At 43.2% G+C, this 18,575-nt stretch overlaps 1 protein-coding gene across 1 annotated transcript in view; it reads left to right on the top strand.

Annotated features, from left to right (window-relative positions):
- CCDC39 (coiled-coil domain 39 molecular ruler complex subunit) overlaps positions 1–18,575 on the top strand; it is a 41,901-nt gene that overhangs the window by 5,196 nt on the left and 18,130 nt on the right. The window contains exons 3-9 of the mRNA XM_075266701.1: positions 1,226–1,372; positions 4,880–5,038; positions 5,287–5,379; positions 7,579–7,707; positions 15,254–15,445; positions 16,771–16,874; positions 18,350–18,482. Coding sequence (XP_075122802.1) covers positions 1,226–1,372; positions 4,880–5,038; positions 5,287–5,379; positions 7,579–7,707; positions 15,254–15,445; positions 16,771–16,874; positions 18,350–18,482 — 957 coding nt within the window. The remainder of the gene's footprint in view (positions 1–1,225; positions 1,373–4,879; positions 5,039–5,286; positions 5,380–7,578; positions 7,708–15,253; positions 15,446–16,770; positions 16,875–18,349; positions 18,483–18,575) is intronic.

The following is an 18,575-nucleotide window of genomic DNA, read 5'->3' on the forward strand; positions in this document are numbered from 1 at the left end:
TGGCTAAATCAGGATGCTTATTTTTTTTCAGTGTCCTGCTGCGATCTCTGCCTCCAATCGAATGTTATGGAAGGCAGAATCTATGCAGAATGTGACGCTGATTTGGGGGCAATGTGGAACATAGCTGTTTTGAGTATGGAGCCACCCTCAGTGCTCCAGGCTGCATATTGTGAAACATGTCGACGGCCACACAGTATTATTCCCCATAGTGGCCCCTGCACACATTATGATGCCCCATAGCGTCCCCTGCATGCAGTATTGTGCCCCATTGTGGACCACCTATGAACAATTGTTATACCCTGGTGTCTTTGCTGACCCCAAAGTATAATAATCGGAGGGGAAAATACAAACATAAAAAACACTGTTACTTACCTCTCCCTGGCTCAGGCGCACTCACCGGTGATGTTGGCCATCTTCAATGATAGAAGAGATGTCACTTGAGCTGGGCCTTGTGTCACGACGCATAAGGATGCAGGCCCGGCCCATGTGATGTCTGTGGTGTCACCAACTAGGCTTGAAGCCTTCTGGAGCGCAGGAGAAGTAACAGTGTTCTTTATGTTCCCTCACCTCTCCTAGCCCTCTGATCATTATACTCGGGGGATCTGAAAAGACCCCCCTTCCCCAAGTATAATGATAGTGTTTGTGGGGTTTGCGCGCCTGTGGCCTCACTTACCAGTCCTGGCTACTGCTCACAGCCTCAGCTTAAGAAGAAGTGCTGGCGTACATGAGCAGGAGCCAGAATCAGTAAGTAAATAGGGCCCGTTACCTGCTGGAGTTACTCCAGCAGGTAACAGACTATTACAAAAATAAATAAAACAATCTGCAGTGGCTGCGGCTGCTCCCAGGCCCCCTAATATGCTAGGCCCTGTGCCAGCCGCTACTGCTGCTACCCCAGTATTTATGCCCCTGAGCCAGAATGATCTGTGATACTAGTTAATAAGAGCGGTTTCAAGGTGACATATTATAATAAAATAATTTCTTTATTACAAATACTTTACAGAAAATACAGATTCTATAATTTTCCATACAATTTAATACACTTTCCATATGAATAACTCGTGGACAATTAACCAATCTCCATCATCTCACGGACAGCATTGGCTGTACTACTGAAAAAACATTGACACAAACTCTTCTCTTCTTTCCAGTGTTTTTTTTTTCTTGCAGAATGTTTTGTATGTGTCTAATAACACAAGCGGGGTCTTTAATGTAACTCTTCTTACAGTCTCTTTGTAGGGCCAGAGAGAAAGAAATCGAAAGTGAAGAACACTTTAGGACTCTCGCTGAAAGGGAAATGGGGCGTCTTAAGCAAGAAATACATCGTCTTGAAAATGAGCTGGTGTCCTTGAGAGAAAAGAAAAATAGTCAAGAAGTAAGGCTGATGTGTATTTTTCATTTTTCTTCCCACATACCGTAATTATATATTCAAGGTAAATACAGAGGTAAAGGGGATTTATTTAGACATTCTATTTAGTTTGCATTACTATGTAAAGGACACCATTGTAATAGTAACATAATGTGTATTTGAACTGAATGGTTTCAGAATTTATGGCTTTCAATAACTGAATGATAATATGTGAAGATGAAATTGGAAATTATTTGGAGTTCATAATAATATATATACGCTTCTTATATGAAAATTGACTGAATTTGTTGATGTGTGAAAATGACGTTCCTTTTATCCAAAACAAATCCTAGCATTTCTGCAACATGGTGTCTTAGCCTAAAAGGGTGTTCCCATCACCAGGATTATATTTAAAGTTGCAGCTTTAGGCTGAAGCCCCATGTTGCTAAGTCTCAACTTTTTTCCCACTGTGGAAACGCCACAACAAAAAAAAATGCTTCATTTTATATTACCTGCAAATTGAATGGCTGATCCCATCCACACATTGCAGAAAAAAATCCTCAGCGAAAATATTGTGTTTTAAAAAATGCCTACAATTGACAATTATACGATTATATTATATTTGGAAACACTGGCGTTTTCACTATAGGTATAATATGGGCAGAAAGTCTGTAGAGGGAGACTCGTTGAAAACACACTGAAAAATCCTGCAGAAAAAAATGCATTTTTTTGCTGCATTTCGCTAAATGGGGCCGTAGCCTAAAGAGATTTTCCCATGAACATAACCATATTTAATTTTGTAAACAATTTTGTAAAGAGTTTTAAACATTTTCTCTAACTATCGTCTTATGTCTTGATGATTTGCCAATGGATCTGACCAGGAATATAGTAACTTTCTATGGTCTGGGAGTTGTCAGAAACCCAGCAATGATTGTGCACAGGTTATCAGGCAGGGCTTTTACATGGATGTGAAGACAACTTTCTAATAATGGATTTTCTAACATGTCCTTGTCCATTGAAAGTTCCTGAATTCGTATCCATTTTCAACCAATACAGACAAAACACTGTCACTGGTTAGAGAAAATCTTTAAGACTTTGCAAAACTTTTAATAACTGGCTTTTGCATAAATATTTAACTTTTAATTATCTCCAAATTTGAATATTGTTATGTTGATGGGAAAACCCCTTTAAGCGAACTAAGTACTAAGTGTTCTGCCCAATACATTGCTTTATCTGGCTCTGTTTGTCAGTTACTGCTGAATATTTGTCTTCATTGTTTACATCTTGTTGCCATGGTTTTAGACCACCTCTGATGTCTAGCAGCAGTGGTCAGGCTGGTGATGTCAGTCCTTGTTTCTCTTTACTTTGATTGTAGCCTTTTGTCAGCTCTGCAAAAGTGCTCTCTAAAATATGAAGTCCACACAACTCTTTATTTTTGCTTACTTAACCACCAAAATAGAAAGCAAAAAGTGGCAGTATTGAAGAGGTTATTAGATTAATTGTACCGATGGCGGTAGAAATCGGACACTTCAGTTCTCTAGAAGACTTTTTTTCAATGACAATCTGCCCTAGCAACCTAACAGAGTGGCATCCACATCTTCCCTTCATGTTGACTAGATGGTCATTGAAAAGTGTAGTGAAGTGTATCAAAACATCAGTACCATCTGTACAATGAATCTGCTAACCTCTTCAGTACTGCCACTTTTGCTGTCTGATATGCCACTAATAAAAGATTAATTAAGCAAGAGTAAAGAGTGCTGAGGGCTTTGTGTTACTGGACAATTGGATTACTCTATCCATGAGCACCTTCATGAGAGATCCAGAGGAGTACATGACAATTTTTGTAACTTCAAAGTGCTCTCAACTGCTGAGCCCTGGTAAGAGATAGAACAGTGCTTGATCAGTGCCTATGTTATCTCTGTATGTAAATCCAGAGATAACAGCATCGAGTTTAGTCCAAGGAACATGCTTCTGGTGTGAACGGTCTGCCCATCAAGTTGTCACTGAAATCAGGAAGTGGTGGGGAGATGAGACATTAGAGCTGGTGAAACCTTGAGATAAGAAAATTCCTCTAATTTTTCTACGTACATGTGTACACTAAGCCCTGCTCCCTCTGGCGGTTTCCAGACAAAGATAGCAGATCAGCATGGGATAAACCAGTTTGTTCTCTGCAGCATTTCTACAAGGGAAACTATGTTTACTAGGGTTGAGCTGAGTATACAATAAAGAGTCGACAGACAAGTCCACTTACCGCTGCCGCTCCTCGTCTGTTCTCTTCTCGCCTCTTCTTGGTCCGTGCACGCCCCTAGCTCCCAGGTTATTGTTACAGACCTAGGAAGAAGGCGGGGCTTGTGGCTTAGGAGAGTGTGGGCGGGTACTGTACCCGCCCACACGCTCCTAAGCCACAACAAGCCTCGTCTACTCCCAGCATCAGTAACACTAGCCTGGGAGGTGGGGGCACATACGGTGCTCTGAAGACATGCGCAGTAGAAAGAAGAGGAGTGAGAACAGCGCAGATCGGTAGTGGCAGCTGGTAAGTAGACAACAGGGGGGACTTAGGTAGCCGGGGTATTTTTTAATTACTACACAGCATGGATTCTATCAATTAAAGCTTTCAATTGTTAGATTCCATGCTGTATAGTGAATAGGATCGTTTTTAAAATCCAATCTCCGATTAGTAAAAAAATCCCATTGACTTGCTTTGGGATTGGAATTGGGATCGAGATCGGGTTCGAATGAAAAATGATCGGAAATTGGATTTCAAAATCGATCCTGAAAAGTCAAGATCGGCTCAACCCTAATGTTTACCTGTATAAATACATTTTTAGGTTTAGTGTTCTTTTAGAAACAATGGCACATTTTGTATTAATTTTTCATTTTGGGTTCTCCTTTTTTCTGTGTCTTTACCAGTACAAGTACATGTTCTATAATTTTTTTTTACCAGACATTTAGAGTGTATGATAATCAAGCATCTATCATGTCCTGCGGCATTAAATCAACATATTAAGCCTATAATGACAGCATGCCATGATTTTACAGCAGCCATTAAGTGGCTTTAATTTCTAGAAGAGTGGCTGCATTGATAATCATGGAGCCGCAGGTCAAAGTGTTTGCTGTCTTTGACAGCCAGGCACCCAGTAGGGAAGGCAGAAACATTTTTTTTTTTACTGTTTCTACCTTCATGATTTACATGTGTACATTGCTCAATAGCATTGTTGGCTCCAGCGAACATGAGATTGCTGTAACACGAAAGAGATCCTGGTTCTAACTACATCCAGGAAATCACTGATTGTGATAATTGTTGTCAGGGCTGTACCTGCCATGGTAGCTAAAGTTTCATGTGAAAAGAATAGCAAGAACATGTACAAAATAATAGTCCTATAACGAGTAAAGAGTAAAAACAGGACAGAAAAACAAAAGAACAAGAAGTCGAAAATAAGTCCTAAAATACATTCAGTATCACAGAGTTAGATAGATGTAAGCAAAAGCTTGGTATTGCTAAAAATTGTTCATCCATTTGTTTGTTTTATTCAGAATAACATATTCAAGGCTACACAAAAACTGGAGAACTTGAAGTGCCAATTAAACTGGGACCAGCAAGCTCTAGAAGCATGGCTAGAGGAATCTGCTCGTAAAGATGAAGACACTGTCGCCATTCAGAAGTATGCACAGAAGGATGAAGGAAAAATTAAAGTAAGTTGATTTATATGATTTAAAGGTGTTTTCCCATCTTAGAAACTAATGGCTTATCATTTGTATATGGCATCACGTTATAACTGATGGAGGGCTCAGCAATCAGACCCCTGATCATGGTTTAGAGCTGCAACTCCTTTGTAGTTTTAACCCCACACAGCAGCAGTCCTGGCTTAGTCCCCATTCTCTTTATATTTATAAATTCTCTATATATATATCTATATTGTCATTTGTATTTTTTCCTATAGGATCTGTCACTGCAGATTGAGCGGTTGACTGTGGAGTCCAACCATAAACGCAAACATTTGGACAATGAATTGACAGAGACTATCACTACACAGGTATTTATTTGCACCAGTATCTCCCAATATTTTCGTGTTCCCAATGCGTGTAGACTTACATTGCCATTTGGCCAGGGTATCAAAGTACAACCTATGGTAGCTTACCATAGCTTATACCTGGTTCCTTGGCCAATTGGCATTGGCAAAAATGTATTGTTTGTTTTTGTGACCCTGTGATCACCATGACAATTTGTCTTGGCACTGGATGATTTTTTTTTTATTTTGTCCTATCAAAATGAGATTGAGGAAGAGAGAGAATCCATAACACAGTATACACTCACCGGCCACTTTATTTGGTACACCATGCTAGTAACGGGTTGGACCCCCTTTTGCCTTCAGAACTGCCTCAATTCTTCGTGGCATAGATTCAACAAGGTGCTGGAAGCATTCCTCAGAGATTTTGGTCCATATTGACATGATGGCATCACACAGTTGCCGCAGATTTGTCGGCTGCACATCCATGATGCGAATCTCCCGTTCCACCACATCCCAAAGATGCTCTATTGGATTGAGATCTGGTGACTGTGGAGGCCATTGGAGTACAGTGAACTCATTGTCATGTTCAAGAAACCAGTCTGAGATGATTCCAGCTTTATGACATGGCGCATTATCCTGCTGAAAGTAGCCACCAGATGTTGGGTACATTGTGGTCATAAAGGGATGGACATGGTCAGCAACAATACTCAGGTAGGCTTTGGCGTTGTAACGATGCTCAATTGGTACCAAGGGGCCCAAAGAGTGCCAAGAAAATATTCCCCACACCATGACACCACCACCACCAGCCGGAACCGTTGATACAAGGCAGGATGGATCCATGCTTTCATGTTGTTGACGCCAAATTCTGACCCTACCATCCGAATGTCGCAGAAATCGAGACTCATCAGACCAGGCAACGTTTTTCCAATCTTCAATTGTCCAATTTCGATGAGCTTGTGCAAATTTTAGCCTCAGTTTCCTGTTCTTAGCTGAAAGGAGTGACACCCAGTGTGGTCTTCTGCTGCTGTAGCCCATCTGCCTCAAAGTTTGACGTACTGTGCGTTCAGAGATGCTCTTCTGGCTACCTTGGTTGTAACGGGTGGCTATTTGAGTCACTGTTGCCTTTCTATCAGCTCGAACCAGTCTGGCCATTCTCCTCTGACCTCTGGCATCAACAACGTATTTCCGCCCACAGAACTGCCACTCACTGGATGTTTTTTCTTTTTCGGACCATTCTCTGTAAACCCTAGAGATGGTTGTGTGTGAAAATCCCAGTAGATCAGCAGTTTCTGAAATACTCAGACCAGCCCTTCTGGCACCAACAACCATGCCACGTTCAAAGGCACTCAAATCACCTTTCTTCCCCATACTGATGCTCGGTTTGAACTGCAGGAGATTGTCTTGACCATGTCTACATGCCTAAATGCACTGAGTTGCCGCCATGCGATTGGCTGATTACAAATTAAGTGTTAACGAGCAGTTGGACAGGTGTACCTAATAAAGTGGCCGGTGAGTGTAGACCTACTTAAACTAATTTGTTCATAGCCCCTTCCTTTGTGATTCACTAGTCATGCAGTACTCACTTTTCTGCATGCTCAGTTTGATGGCATAGTACTATCATCTGGTTCCAGATATAACGACAGATCAACAGTAACGGAAAGGAAAACGTAATTTTTTTCTGTAAAATTCCTGGAGCAAGCATGCTTATAAATCTAAAATGGAAGTTGTCCTCTTATATTGCTAAATGTTCATATGTTAGACAGTGTACACATTTGTGGCTCTACTCTCTTGCTCTACTTCTCTTTTCTTGCACAAGAGAAATAAGTGATGCATTGTTGAGGTAAACATAGATTGAAGCAACCACTTTAAAAAAGAATATGTAAAAATGCGAAAATGTGTGTTGTTTTTTTTTTCTGCCCAATTATCATTATGCAAGACCTACAAATAAAAAGATATTCACTCCAATTTGGGAAACATATTTGGCTATACTGAGAAAGAAAACTACGATCCTCTTTTTTTAAAATACAAGATTTTCCTCTTCTCCACCGTGCTACCAATGGATATCACTGATAAGCTGAGCTTATCCACAGCCATGAAAGTCTAATGATAGTTTCATAGACCAAATATCAGACTACATATTCCATTTACATATGGCATTTACTGACGTGTGCACTTCTTATAGCATTAGAAATGATTTTATGTCTGTAACAATTTGTCATTCAGATCGAACTAGACAAAGCAGCTGACGATTTCCGCAAAGCCCACTCAGAGAGACAACAGCTAATCCAACAGTGGGAAAACACTATTGATCAGATGCAAAAAAGGGATAGAGAAATTGATCAGTATACATTGGTAAGTAGAGAGACTTCTCTTCAGTAGTAACACTTGCTCTCTCAATTAGAATGACTGTGAAATTGACAATATTGAATTATATGAAGGATATGGTGTAAAATTATAGAGTGAGCATTACTTACCTATTGAGTCCCTGCCACTGCAGCTTGGTCTCTTCACTACTCCCTGCTGGACTGTAGCGGTGACATATCACACTTGTTATGTCAGTCCAGGTAGCTGCAACGGGGCTAAGGGATAGCAGTAGGGAATCTCGCCCTGCACTACTCTCACTAGCTATCCCGGTCCCTGCCTCACGGGTGTGGGTCGGCTGTACTCAGGCTAAGCCTGACCCCGACAGCTCCTCTCTCACTGATTCCGTAGGCCTAGAGGGAAGTGGGAGAAGGAATGCCCTATAAGACCTCTAGGGACTGGAGACTAAAGGGGGTCACCCCTAACGAACAAGTGAAGCTGCTACTGACAGGGACTGACAAGGGTGTGTGCTGACTAACAACATAAGCAGCACACAGGAAAAATGTGGGAAAGGATTCCCCCAAACCAATATGGGAAGGAACCTTACACTAGGAAACAAACACAGGGAAACTGAGTAGAAATCAAAGGATAAGGCAATTCACTCACACAGTCAATTATACACTGAGGGAGGATTGGTGAACACAGAAGGGAAAACACACAAACCAACTCGTTCACCCAAACCTCCCAAAAATCAACCACGGAACTTCCTCTATCCCAGATAACCACCTACTCCTCCTGCTAAGGCCTAGCTCTGTAAAAGCGACACTCAGCACAGAACCATGGGAGGCATGGGTTTAAATACAGAGTAGAGACCACTCCTCCCAGGTGCAAATGGGAGGACAGACTAATCAACCAGGAGATAAAGCTGCCTACCATCAGTGCGCACGTGCAAGTCAGAAGGTGTGCACCAATACTCACGACAGGACAACCCCGCAGCGCCAGGATGCCACCCCAGACACTGCGCAGCCAAAAACTCCCCAGGTAAGAAAAATAGAAAGTAAAGAACCTAAATACTCCTAACAGGATCCTCCCCTCAAGGAGAAGACTCCGGATTCTCTAGGAGCATCCTTCTTCGGGAACTCCTTGTGGAATCTCTCCACGAGTCTGGGAGCTGACACATCCGACTCCAGGACCCAAGAATTATCCTCAGGACCGTATCCCTTCCATGCCACCAGATACCGTAGCTTCCCCCGAACATATTTGCTATCCAGAACTCGGGATATCTCATACTCCCCGGACTCAGAAACTGGTGGAACCTTAACTGGAGACGTTCCCTTCTTGGCCTTCTTTAACAAGGAGACATGGAAGACCCGGTTTATCTTCCACCTTTTAGGTAGTTGCAGCTGCGCCGCCACTTCATTTACCATCTTGATGATCTTAAAAGGACCCACAAACCTGGGACCCAGCTTCTTGCTAGGAACCTTCAACCTGATATTCTTGGTGGACAACCAAACCATCTCACCAGGGAAGAACTGCAACTCTCCTCTCTTCCGATCCGCCTGGACCTTAGCCTGGTGCGACGCCCGCACCAGATTCTCTCGGATACGGGACCATACCCCTTGCAGCTTTTTAGAAAATAGCTCCTCCTCCGGAACTGGGGAAGAAATGGAAGAAAATACTCCGAAAACAGGATGTCTACCACCGGAGCAAAAAAAAGGTGTGGTACCTGTGGCATTGGAATCATGGTTGTTTAGGGAAAATTCTGCCAGGGGGAGAAAGGCAGCCCAATTATTCTGGTTCTCTCGAACAAAACATCTCAAAAACTGTTCCACATCCTGATTCTTCCTCTCTGTTTGTCCGTTAGACTCTGGGTGAAACCCGGAGGAAAACGACAGTGTAACTCCCAACCTGCTGCAAAAAGCCCGCCAGAATTTAGCCACAAATTGCGGTCCCCTGTCCGAAACGATCTCCTCAGGAAGACCATGCAACCTTACAATTTCTTTAATAAACGCCTCAGATAGTGTCTTGGCACATGGCAGCCTGGAAAACGGTATCAAATGGCACATTTTCGTGAAGCGGTCAACGACTACCCAAATGACCGTGAAACCCTTAGACACCGGAAGGCCTGTGATGAAATCCATAGACAGATGAGTCCAAGGTGCCTTAGGAGGTTCCAATGGATGTAGAAGACCGTGGGGACGGGTATGCGACGCCTTGGCTCTTGCACAGACCGAACAATTTTGAACAAACTGCAAGACCTCCTTACTCCACCCTGGCCACCAAAAATTCCTAGACACCAATCTCATGGTCTCTGAAACACCCGGGTGACCGGCAAGAACCGACTCGTGACACTCCCTCAGGAGACTTTGTCGGAGAGTAGTTGGGACAAAAAGCTTGTTTCTAGGTATCTTGGAAGGTGCAGCGTGTTGCGCTTCGATCAAGGCCTTCTCCAATTTCGCGCCCAATACTGCTACCACCACTCCATCGCCAAGAATAGTGGCAGGCGCCTCTCGTTCCTCCTCAGTCGACATATACCGGGATAAAGCATCAGCCTTAACATTCTTTGAACCCGGCACATAAGTCACGTTAAAATGGAACCGCGCAAAAAATAGAGCCCATCTGGCCTGCCGTGCATTTAATCTCTTCGCCCTCCCAAGATAAATCAAATTCTTGTGGTCAGTAAATACCTGGACTGGCCTTCTGGCCCCCTCCAGGAAATGACGCCAATGTTCGAACGCTAGTTTTATTGCTAGTAGTTCCCTATCTCCGATGTCATAATTCCGTTCAGAGGCAGAGAATTTCTTAGAAAAGAAGGCACAGGGATGCATACCCTCCTCGAACTCCTGAGAAAGTACTGCTCCCACCCCCACCGAGGAGGCATCCACCTCCACTCGGAAGGCCAACCTCTCATCCGGCTGTCTCAAAATGGGAGCGGACGAGAATCGCTTCTTCAGTTCTTCAAACGCAGCTAGCGCCTCTGGCGACCACTTAGCACAGTCAGCCCCCTTCTTAGTCAAGTCCGAGATAGGTTTCACAACCTCAGAAAATCCCTTGATAAACTGGCGATAATAGTTGGAGAACCCCAAGAACCGTTGGACCGCCTTTAGGTTCTCGGGTCGCGGCCACTCCAAGACTGCCCTGACCTTCTCAGGGTCCATCTCGAACCCCTTGTCCGATAGGATATAGCCAAGGAAACATAATTTATTGACCGCGAACACACATTTCTCCAGCTTAGCACTTAATTGGTTAACCCTCAGGAGATCTAAAACCTCTCTCACTCTCTCCCAATGAGTCTCCAAATCCGGGGTGTAAATGAGTATATCGTCCAGATAGACCACAACCCCCCTCCCTATGACGGCACTTAGTACATCATTAATAAAATTCTGAAAAAACGCAGGCGCATTGGTTAGACCGAAAGGCATCACAAGATTCTCAAAGTGTCCTAGGGGTGTGTTAAACGCTGTTTTCCACTCATCCCCCTTCTTGATTCTCAGCAAGTTATACGCCCCACGTAAATCTATTTTACTAAACCAGCGGGCTCCCGTAATCTGGCTGAATAGATCCGAGATCAACGGAATGGGATAGGGGTTCCGCACCGTGATTTTGTTAATCTCCCTAAAATCCAAACAAGGGCGCAACCCTCCATCTTTCTTCTTTACAAAGAAAAACCCCACTGCTACTGGGGACTTAGATGGGCGAATATGCCCCACCTCTAGACTCCCCTCAATATACTCTTTGAGCGCCTCCCTCTCCGGAATAGTGAGATTGTACAACCTTGTCTTGGGTAACACTGCATTAGGTATAAATTTAATCGAGAAATCATAGGTGCGATGTGGTGGTAATGTCTTGGCTGCCCTTTCCTCAAAGACCTCCCTGAACTCACATATTTCTTGAGGCAAATTGTCTATAGACAAAGACATAACGGATATGGGCAGACATCGACCATTACACCCCTGCCCCCAAGAAACTACTGACTCGGTCTCCCAGTTGATAATAGGGTTATGCTGCTTCAGCCAGGGCCACCCCAAATCTACTTGTGCTGGTAACTTAGACAACAAGAACAAGTCAATCTCTTCCCTGTGGCCACCCACAATAAACTCCAAACCCTCCACCTGTTTGGAGATGACAGCTTGCTGTAGAGGGGTCTTATCAATAGCCCACACCGGTATCTGAGACTCCAAGACCAAAGGACTCACCCTTAATTGCTCACAAAACTCTGAGTCAATAAGGTTGACTGCCGAACCACAATCAACCAAAATCCGGCACTTCTGCCCATTTACCCATCCTTCAAGGGTCAACCCGGCAGTCTGAGTACAGGAAATATGCACACCTCCCTCCTTAGTAGGTTTTCTCCCTTTACCCTCAATAGACCTGGGGTTATTACTCTCCTTGGCGAACCATTCTCTGGAGGGGCATACCCTTGCTACATGTCCCATCCCTCCACACACAAAACAGCGTACTGTGCGGGACCCTTCACTCTTGGGTCTTGCACTTCGCACAGTGGCCCCAATCTGCATGGGTTGGTCCCCCGGGTCCTCTCTAAAAACAGAGAATTGAGGAGGGCTAAGCCCCCCAGGACTCTTGTCTCCACGCTCCCGGAGGCGCCGTCCAACTCTAATTGCCAGCTGCATGGCCTCATCTAGATCTCCCGGAACAGGGTGAGAAACTAGATGGTCTTTAACCTGGTCCGAGAGCCCTGTCTCAAACTGACTAAGTAGAGCGGGGTCATTCCAGTGTACTTCTGCTGCCCACCTACGAAACTCTGTGCAATATTTCTCTATAGCGTGATCCCCTTGCACCAAAAGTCGTAGGTTATACTCAGCCGTGCGTACCCTGTCTGGGTCGTCATACAGTAACCCCATTGTGGAGAAAAACGCCTCTACAGTTAGTAAGCAAGCTGAGTCGGCTGGTAACGAATGTGCCCAGATGAGGGGATCATCTCTCAATAAAGTAATAATAATCCCAACTCTCTGTACCTCAGAACCGGAGGAAAACGGCCGTAGCCGGAAATACAAAAGACAGTCCTTTTGAAATCGGAAAAAATCTGACCTCTTACCTCGGAAGGGTTCAGGTAAGCTGACTTTTGGCTCCAGAGGCCGACCCACAGGGGCGCTACTCACCTGCCTCTGTATGCCCTCCACCTGAGAGGCTGTGTGCTGAGCCAACTGCTGTACTTGAGATACGCCAGAAGCTTGGATGGCATCCATTCGTAGCTTGATCCCCTCCATCTCAGTGGAAATCTGCTGCACCGCCTGGTACAACTGTTTCAGGTCCGTCATAATGCAAACGAACTTTTTTTTTTTTTTTTTTTTTACCGGCTGAGTGTACTGTTATGTCAGTCCAGGTAGCTGCAACGGGGCTAAGGGATAGCAGTAGGGAATCTCGCCCTGCACTACTCCCACTAGCTATCCCGGTCCCTGCCTCACGGGTGTGGGTCGGCTGTACTCAGGCTAAGCCTGACCCCGACAGCTCCTCTCTCACTGATTCCGTAGGCCTAGAGGGAAGTGGGAGAAGGAATGCCCTATAAGACCTCTAGGGACTGGAGACTAAAGGGGGTCACCCCTAACGAACAAGTGAAGCTGCTACTGACAGGGACTGACAAGGGTGTGCGCTGACTAACAACATAAGCAGCACACAGGAAAAATGTGGGAAAGGATTCCCCCAAACCAATATGGGAAGGAACCTTACACTAGGAAACAAACACAGGGAAACTGAGTAGAAATCAAAGGATAAGGCAATTCACTCACACAGTCAATTATACACTGAGGGAGGATTGGTGAACACAGAAGGGAAAACACACAAACCAACTCGTTCACCCAAACCTCCCAAAAATCAACCACGGAACTTCCTCTATCCCAGATAACCACCTACTCCTCCTGCTAAGGCCTAGCTCTGTAAAAGCGACACTCAGCACAGAACCATGGGAGGCATGGGTTTAAATACAGAGTAGAGACCACTCCTCCCAGGTGCAAATGGGAGGACAGACTAATCAACCAGGAGATAAAGCTGCCTACCATCAGTGCGCACGTGCAAGTCAGAAGGTGTGCACCAATACCCACGACAGGACAGCCCCGCAGCGCCAGGATGCCACCCCAGACACTGCGCAGCCAAAAACTCCCCAGGTAAGAAAAATAGAAAGTAAAGAACCTAAATACTCCTAACAACACTGACAACACATTACCTCCGCAACCTTTCACTTTTCAGGGTCATTTTAAGGGGTTTGCTTACAAAAGAAACTTATCTCCTATTCTCACGGGCTAACCCTTTTAACTACCTAATATACATCATATGGGTTCAGCTTCAGATAATGCAATACATATAAAATAGTCCCACTTTACTATATTCTCTGTGGAGGTACAGATAAAATTACTTATTTGACTGAGAGGGTAATCTTCTGCATTGGATTTAACAAGATTTAGAATTGGACACATTGTATTCATTGTGTAAGAATGAAAAGGCTTTTCTGTACAATATTTATGATTGCTCAGTTTTACATGTCTTGTGCATTTTCCATAAAACATATTTTGCTAGAAGTCCTGGAATATGCCATCTATTTTTGAATTACTGCAAAGTAACACAGGAATGGTATCCTTGAAACTCTTACATGTCTGAGAGTTGCTAATTTTTGGCTTCTAACACTAAAATTATTTATAATTCACAATTGACTAACATCTGGACCTGGTGTTTTTCAGCAGAAAGTCTGCAACCAACCTAATGGATGCTTTAATTGACTTTCCTTTCTATTTTTCTTGTTTTACTTTACTAATGTATACGAAACTTTAACAAGTTTTTATGTATGCAACGCAGATTTTGAACAAAAAATAAAAATGAATGAGAAGTATAGATTAGACTTTGTCCTCTGGGGGTTTGCAATGATGTTGAGAAACGGGTAATTGTGGCTGCAGAATAATGGGAATCTTGCAATTTAGCTTTACACATATCTTTCTCTAAAAGACAGTTTGATTTTCTATTAATTGACTAAAAGGAGAAAGATCCACATCACTCAACGTATTTAAGCGCAGTTATAAATCTTCATTCTAGAATTTCCATTTCATTTCATTCAGGTATCAAGTACAGGGATTGCCATACAGGCAATTGTATCCCATAAGTGTACCTGTGGTAAGTTGCTACTTTGTCATTTGTAATGCACTTTACTCATTAAGATTCAAATCACAGGGAGCATAGTGGAGTTAGTGGCTGCCATACAGACGCTCATCCTAAACACCCGCGAGGGTTGGTCAGATTCAACCCCAAGATCTCAGCTCTGCAAGGCAGCAGTGCTAACCACTGAGCCACTGTGATGCTTTTAGATAAGGTTGGTGTTGAGGATCTTTCTACGTTTTTTGAGCACTTACACTGTGTTTCTGTTAGCGCTGAGCACCAAATGACTGAGCAGCAGCCACTGAAGCCAGTAGTTTGGAGCCTCCATGTACTGGATTGTTATATGTAGTGCCAAACCTTTTATCTTGGCTTTGAATGTATTATTTTCTGTTTAAACTTTGTCTTCACTCATGAAGACCAGTATTATTGTTACTCAAGGATTACATATTACACAACGTTCAGTATGATACATGAGACCTTCTGTTTTGTATATTAGCAACTGGCCCAAGTGAAACAGGAATTACGAGACAGAGAAAATATTATAAAAGAGAAAATCCAATTTTTGAACAGCGAAATAGAGAATAACAAAGAATATGAAAAGAAGATTTCCATAGTAGAAAGAAAGGCTGCCAAACTGAGGCAGGACTATCAGGAGCAGGAGAATGTTCGAAGCCAACTACAAGATGAGGTAAGATCGAAAAGAAATATTCTCATTACTAAGTGTTTTGAAACTCATCACAAGTGCGATCCTATGAAATGCATACATTTTAATGGTAGAAAACAAGTGTGCAAAAACAAATGGAATTGTGTTCACGCTGGTCCAGCCACTAACTCGTTTCAGAACAGGGAACAAAAATCTCCCATTGTCCCACTGATCGGTGGTTTTTTGAGAAGTCAAGCCTCTAGCAATCTGCAAATACACATTTGAAATACACCAATTGGCCCCAATATCAAATAATGTTGTCTTAAAACAATGACACTATGACACCTGTCAAGACATGAGATATGTTAGTGCCTAACAAAAAGAATTCAAGGAAGGACAGCTAATGAACTGGTAACAGGAGGGCACCCAAAGTTCATTGATACACATGAGGAGTAGTCCAATCTGATCCAGGCTCACAGAATAACTACTGTAGCAACAATTTCCTAGAAAGTTAATGGTGGTTAGAACACAGATATTTCTGCATATATCTTGATAGTACCCAATAGGCAGGTGATTTTAAAGGGATTCTACTATTAAAATCACAAACAGCTCAAACAGCACTGGGGGCGTCCCCAATGCTTCGAGAGAAATCTCCAGTGCCGCCTCCATCTTCTTCTGGAGCTGGGTTCAAACTTCTCGGCCTCAGGCAGAACCGACTGCGCATGCCCGCAGCCACAAGAAAAATGGACGTTTACACAGTAAGTAATCGGCCATTTTCTTGTGGCCTGTGGGCATGCGCAGTTTGAACCCAGCTCCGGAAGAAGACGTGCAAAGAGGCCGTTCCTGAAGAAGATGGAGGTGGCGCTGGAGATTTCTCTCACAGCATTGTGGACACCCAATACAGATGAAAACCAGGATTTCTACCGAATGGCGACGTGGAGAAGACATCTAAAGGTAGGAGAAGAATAGCCTTACGTGTGCTGGCTACCTCCATTCATTTCTGCGTGATATTCGAAATGGCTGTTTCAAATAGTGTTCGCTCATCTCTAGTAGAATCCCTTTAAAGGGATTTAAATGTGTGTTTACATAGAGAAATAACAGACCAAGCTTTATCAGCAAACTGCTATTAGTTGAGCTGATTGTTCTGCTGGCTGACGTTACTTGTTCTATATCACAGGTGTGTGGTTATGGAAACGTATTCAATTTACATAAGCTACCAATATAGATAGGATCCTTGAGATGAGAATACCCCTTTAAGGCTTTGGACAAGGAGATTATATTGCAGTTTGTTATATTAGTCTACTTCGCCTTATGATTACTGTATTTTTCACATAACACATTATGTTTATGATGTTTATCTTTATACTTAGCTGGATACACTTAAAGGAACTGTTGATAGGACGGCTACTGAATTAGAAGTTATGCGGGTACAAGTTAACAACCTTAAGAAGGAGGTCCGAAAAAAGGATGAAAGGTATTGTGTACATGAGTTCTTTTAGAGAAGCAAACAGTGTATAATAAGAATATTTTTTTAATATCTTTATGTAGCGCCATCAAATTTCACTGTATAGGTCAGAGTGTATATGTATAGACAAAATGAGACATTACAGGGTAATAAATATTTAAAGGGATCCTATCATTGGATGCCCTTTTTTTCTCCCTAACATGTAGGAATAGCCTTAAGAAAGGCTATTCTTCTTCTCGCTGGAGAGTTCTCTTGCAGCATTGGGGTATCCATTGTTTTGGTCTGTCAGAGACTGACAGACCTAATTGAGAGTTAAAAGGGTTATTCCGATCTTAAAAAATTATCCCCTGTCTATAATCTAAGGCAGGGGTGCCCAATACGTTGATCGCGATCTACCGGTCGATCGCAATGGACAAATGGGTCGATCGCGGGATGCAGCCAGGGATCCCCGGTGTCTGGTTGTTCACAGTGCAGGCTGAGAGTTGACTGCCGCAACCGCAGCCTGTCAGTGTCCAGAGATAACTCTCAGCCTGCGCTGTGAAAAAGCAGACACCGGGGATCCCTGGGCGGCCACAGAATGCCGCTGTCTCCTGCATTCACTCTCTGTGCCGACCCCGCCCACAAGCTGGCCCCGCCCACAGACACGCCCCGCCCGTGCTAGGAACTTGAATTGGTGGAGGTTGGGAAAGTGTTAAATATTTTAGTAAGTTGAGAAGCAAGGCCCAGGGAGAAGGATTGGACAAGGTGTGATAGAATAGGGTACTAATGATAGTAGAGGGATGAGAGAGAGACACTGGAAGACTTTTTCTGTAATTGGATAAGAATATTTAACATGTAGTTGGTAAACAAACAGATAAATATGCAATTATTATTTCTTATCACAAAACAATTTCATTAAAATGTGAAAGCCTCTATTATATTTATCTTTTATAGAATCTTTAATACTTCCTCATCAATAATTATTTAGCTAATATTTTCTTTAGGGGACCAAATATTTTCAGACTATTTTTTAGGAAAGTGTTCTACATGACATTGCCTTGGAAAGATTAGTCTAAGCCTCATTCACATCTGCGTTGGTAATCCGTTCGAGGGAGTCCGCATGGGGACCCCCTCGAACGGACTACTGAACACATTTGCAAGCAGTGTGCAGTGAAAGCACACAGATCTCCATAGACTATAATGGGGTCCATGTGCTTGCTGCAAGATCTCTGCAGGGACCATGCAAAAGCAAAGTACTTCACAATCTACTTTCCTGTCCACATGACTCGTGCGGAGATCTCGCCGCAAGCACATGGACCCCATTATAGTCTTTCACTGCACAATGCTTGCAAATATGTTTGGTAGTCCGTTCGAGGGGTCCCCATACGGACTCCCTGAACAGATTAGCAAGCGCAGATGTGAACCAAGGATAAGTCAGTCTATTACTTTGTAGTGAATGGAGTTTAGCTGTCAATAGTTGCATAATATTCAAATGATATTTTTAGACTAAGTCGGGCAAAAGAATATAATGAAGGTTTGGCTGAAAAATTGAAGCTTGTGTCAAACTCCGCTCTGAGCATGGAAGAAAGGGCTCAACGTATAGAGGAAATGTTGAAGGAGCAGGAGAAAACAGTAAAGGTAAATTTCCACTAACTGCCTATATATGCTGCACTCAACATATACATGGAATTTATAGACCTGACTTTTATGAAAAAAACGCCCGGGTCAGTG

Source organism: Leptodactylus fuscus, chromosome 3 (assembly GCF_031893055.1).
Source record: "Leptodactylus fuscus isolate aLepFus1 chromosome 3, aLepFus1.hap2, whole genome shotgun sequence".
NCBI classification, from domain to species: domain Eukaryota; kingdom Metazoa; phylum Chordata; class Amphibia; order Anura; family Leptodactylidae; genus Leptodactylus; species Leptodactylus fuscus.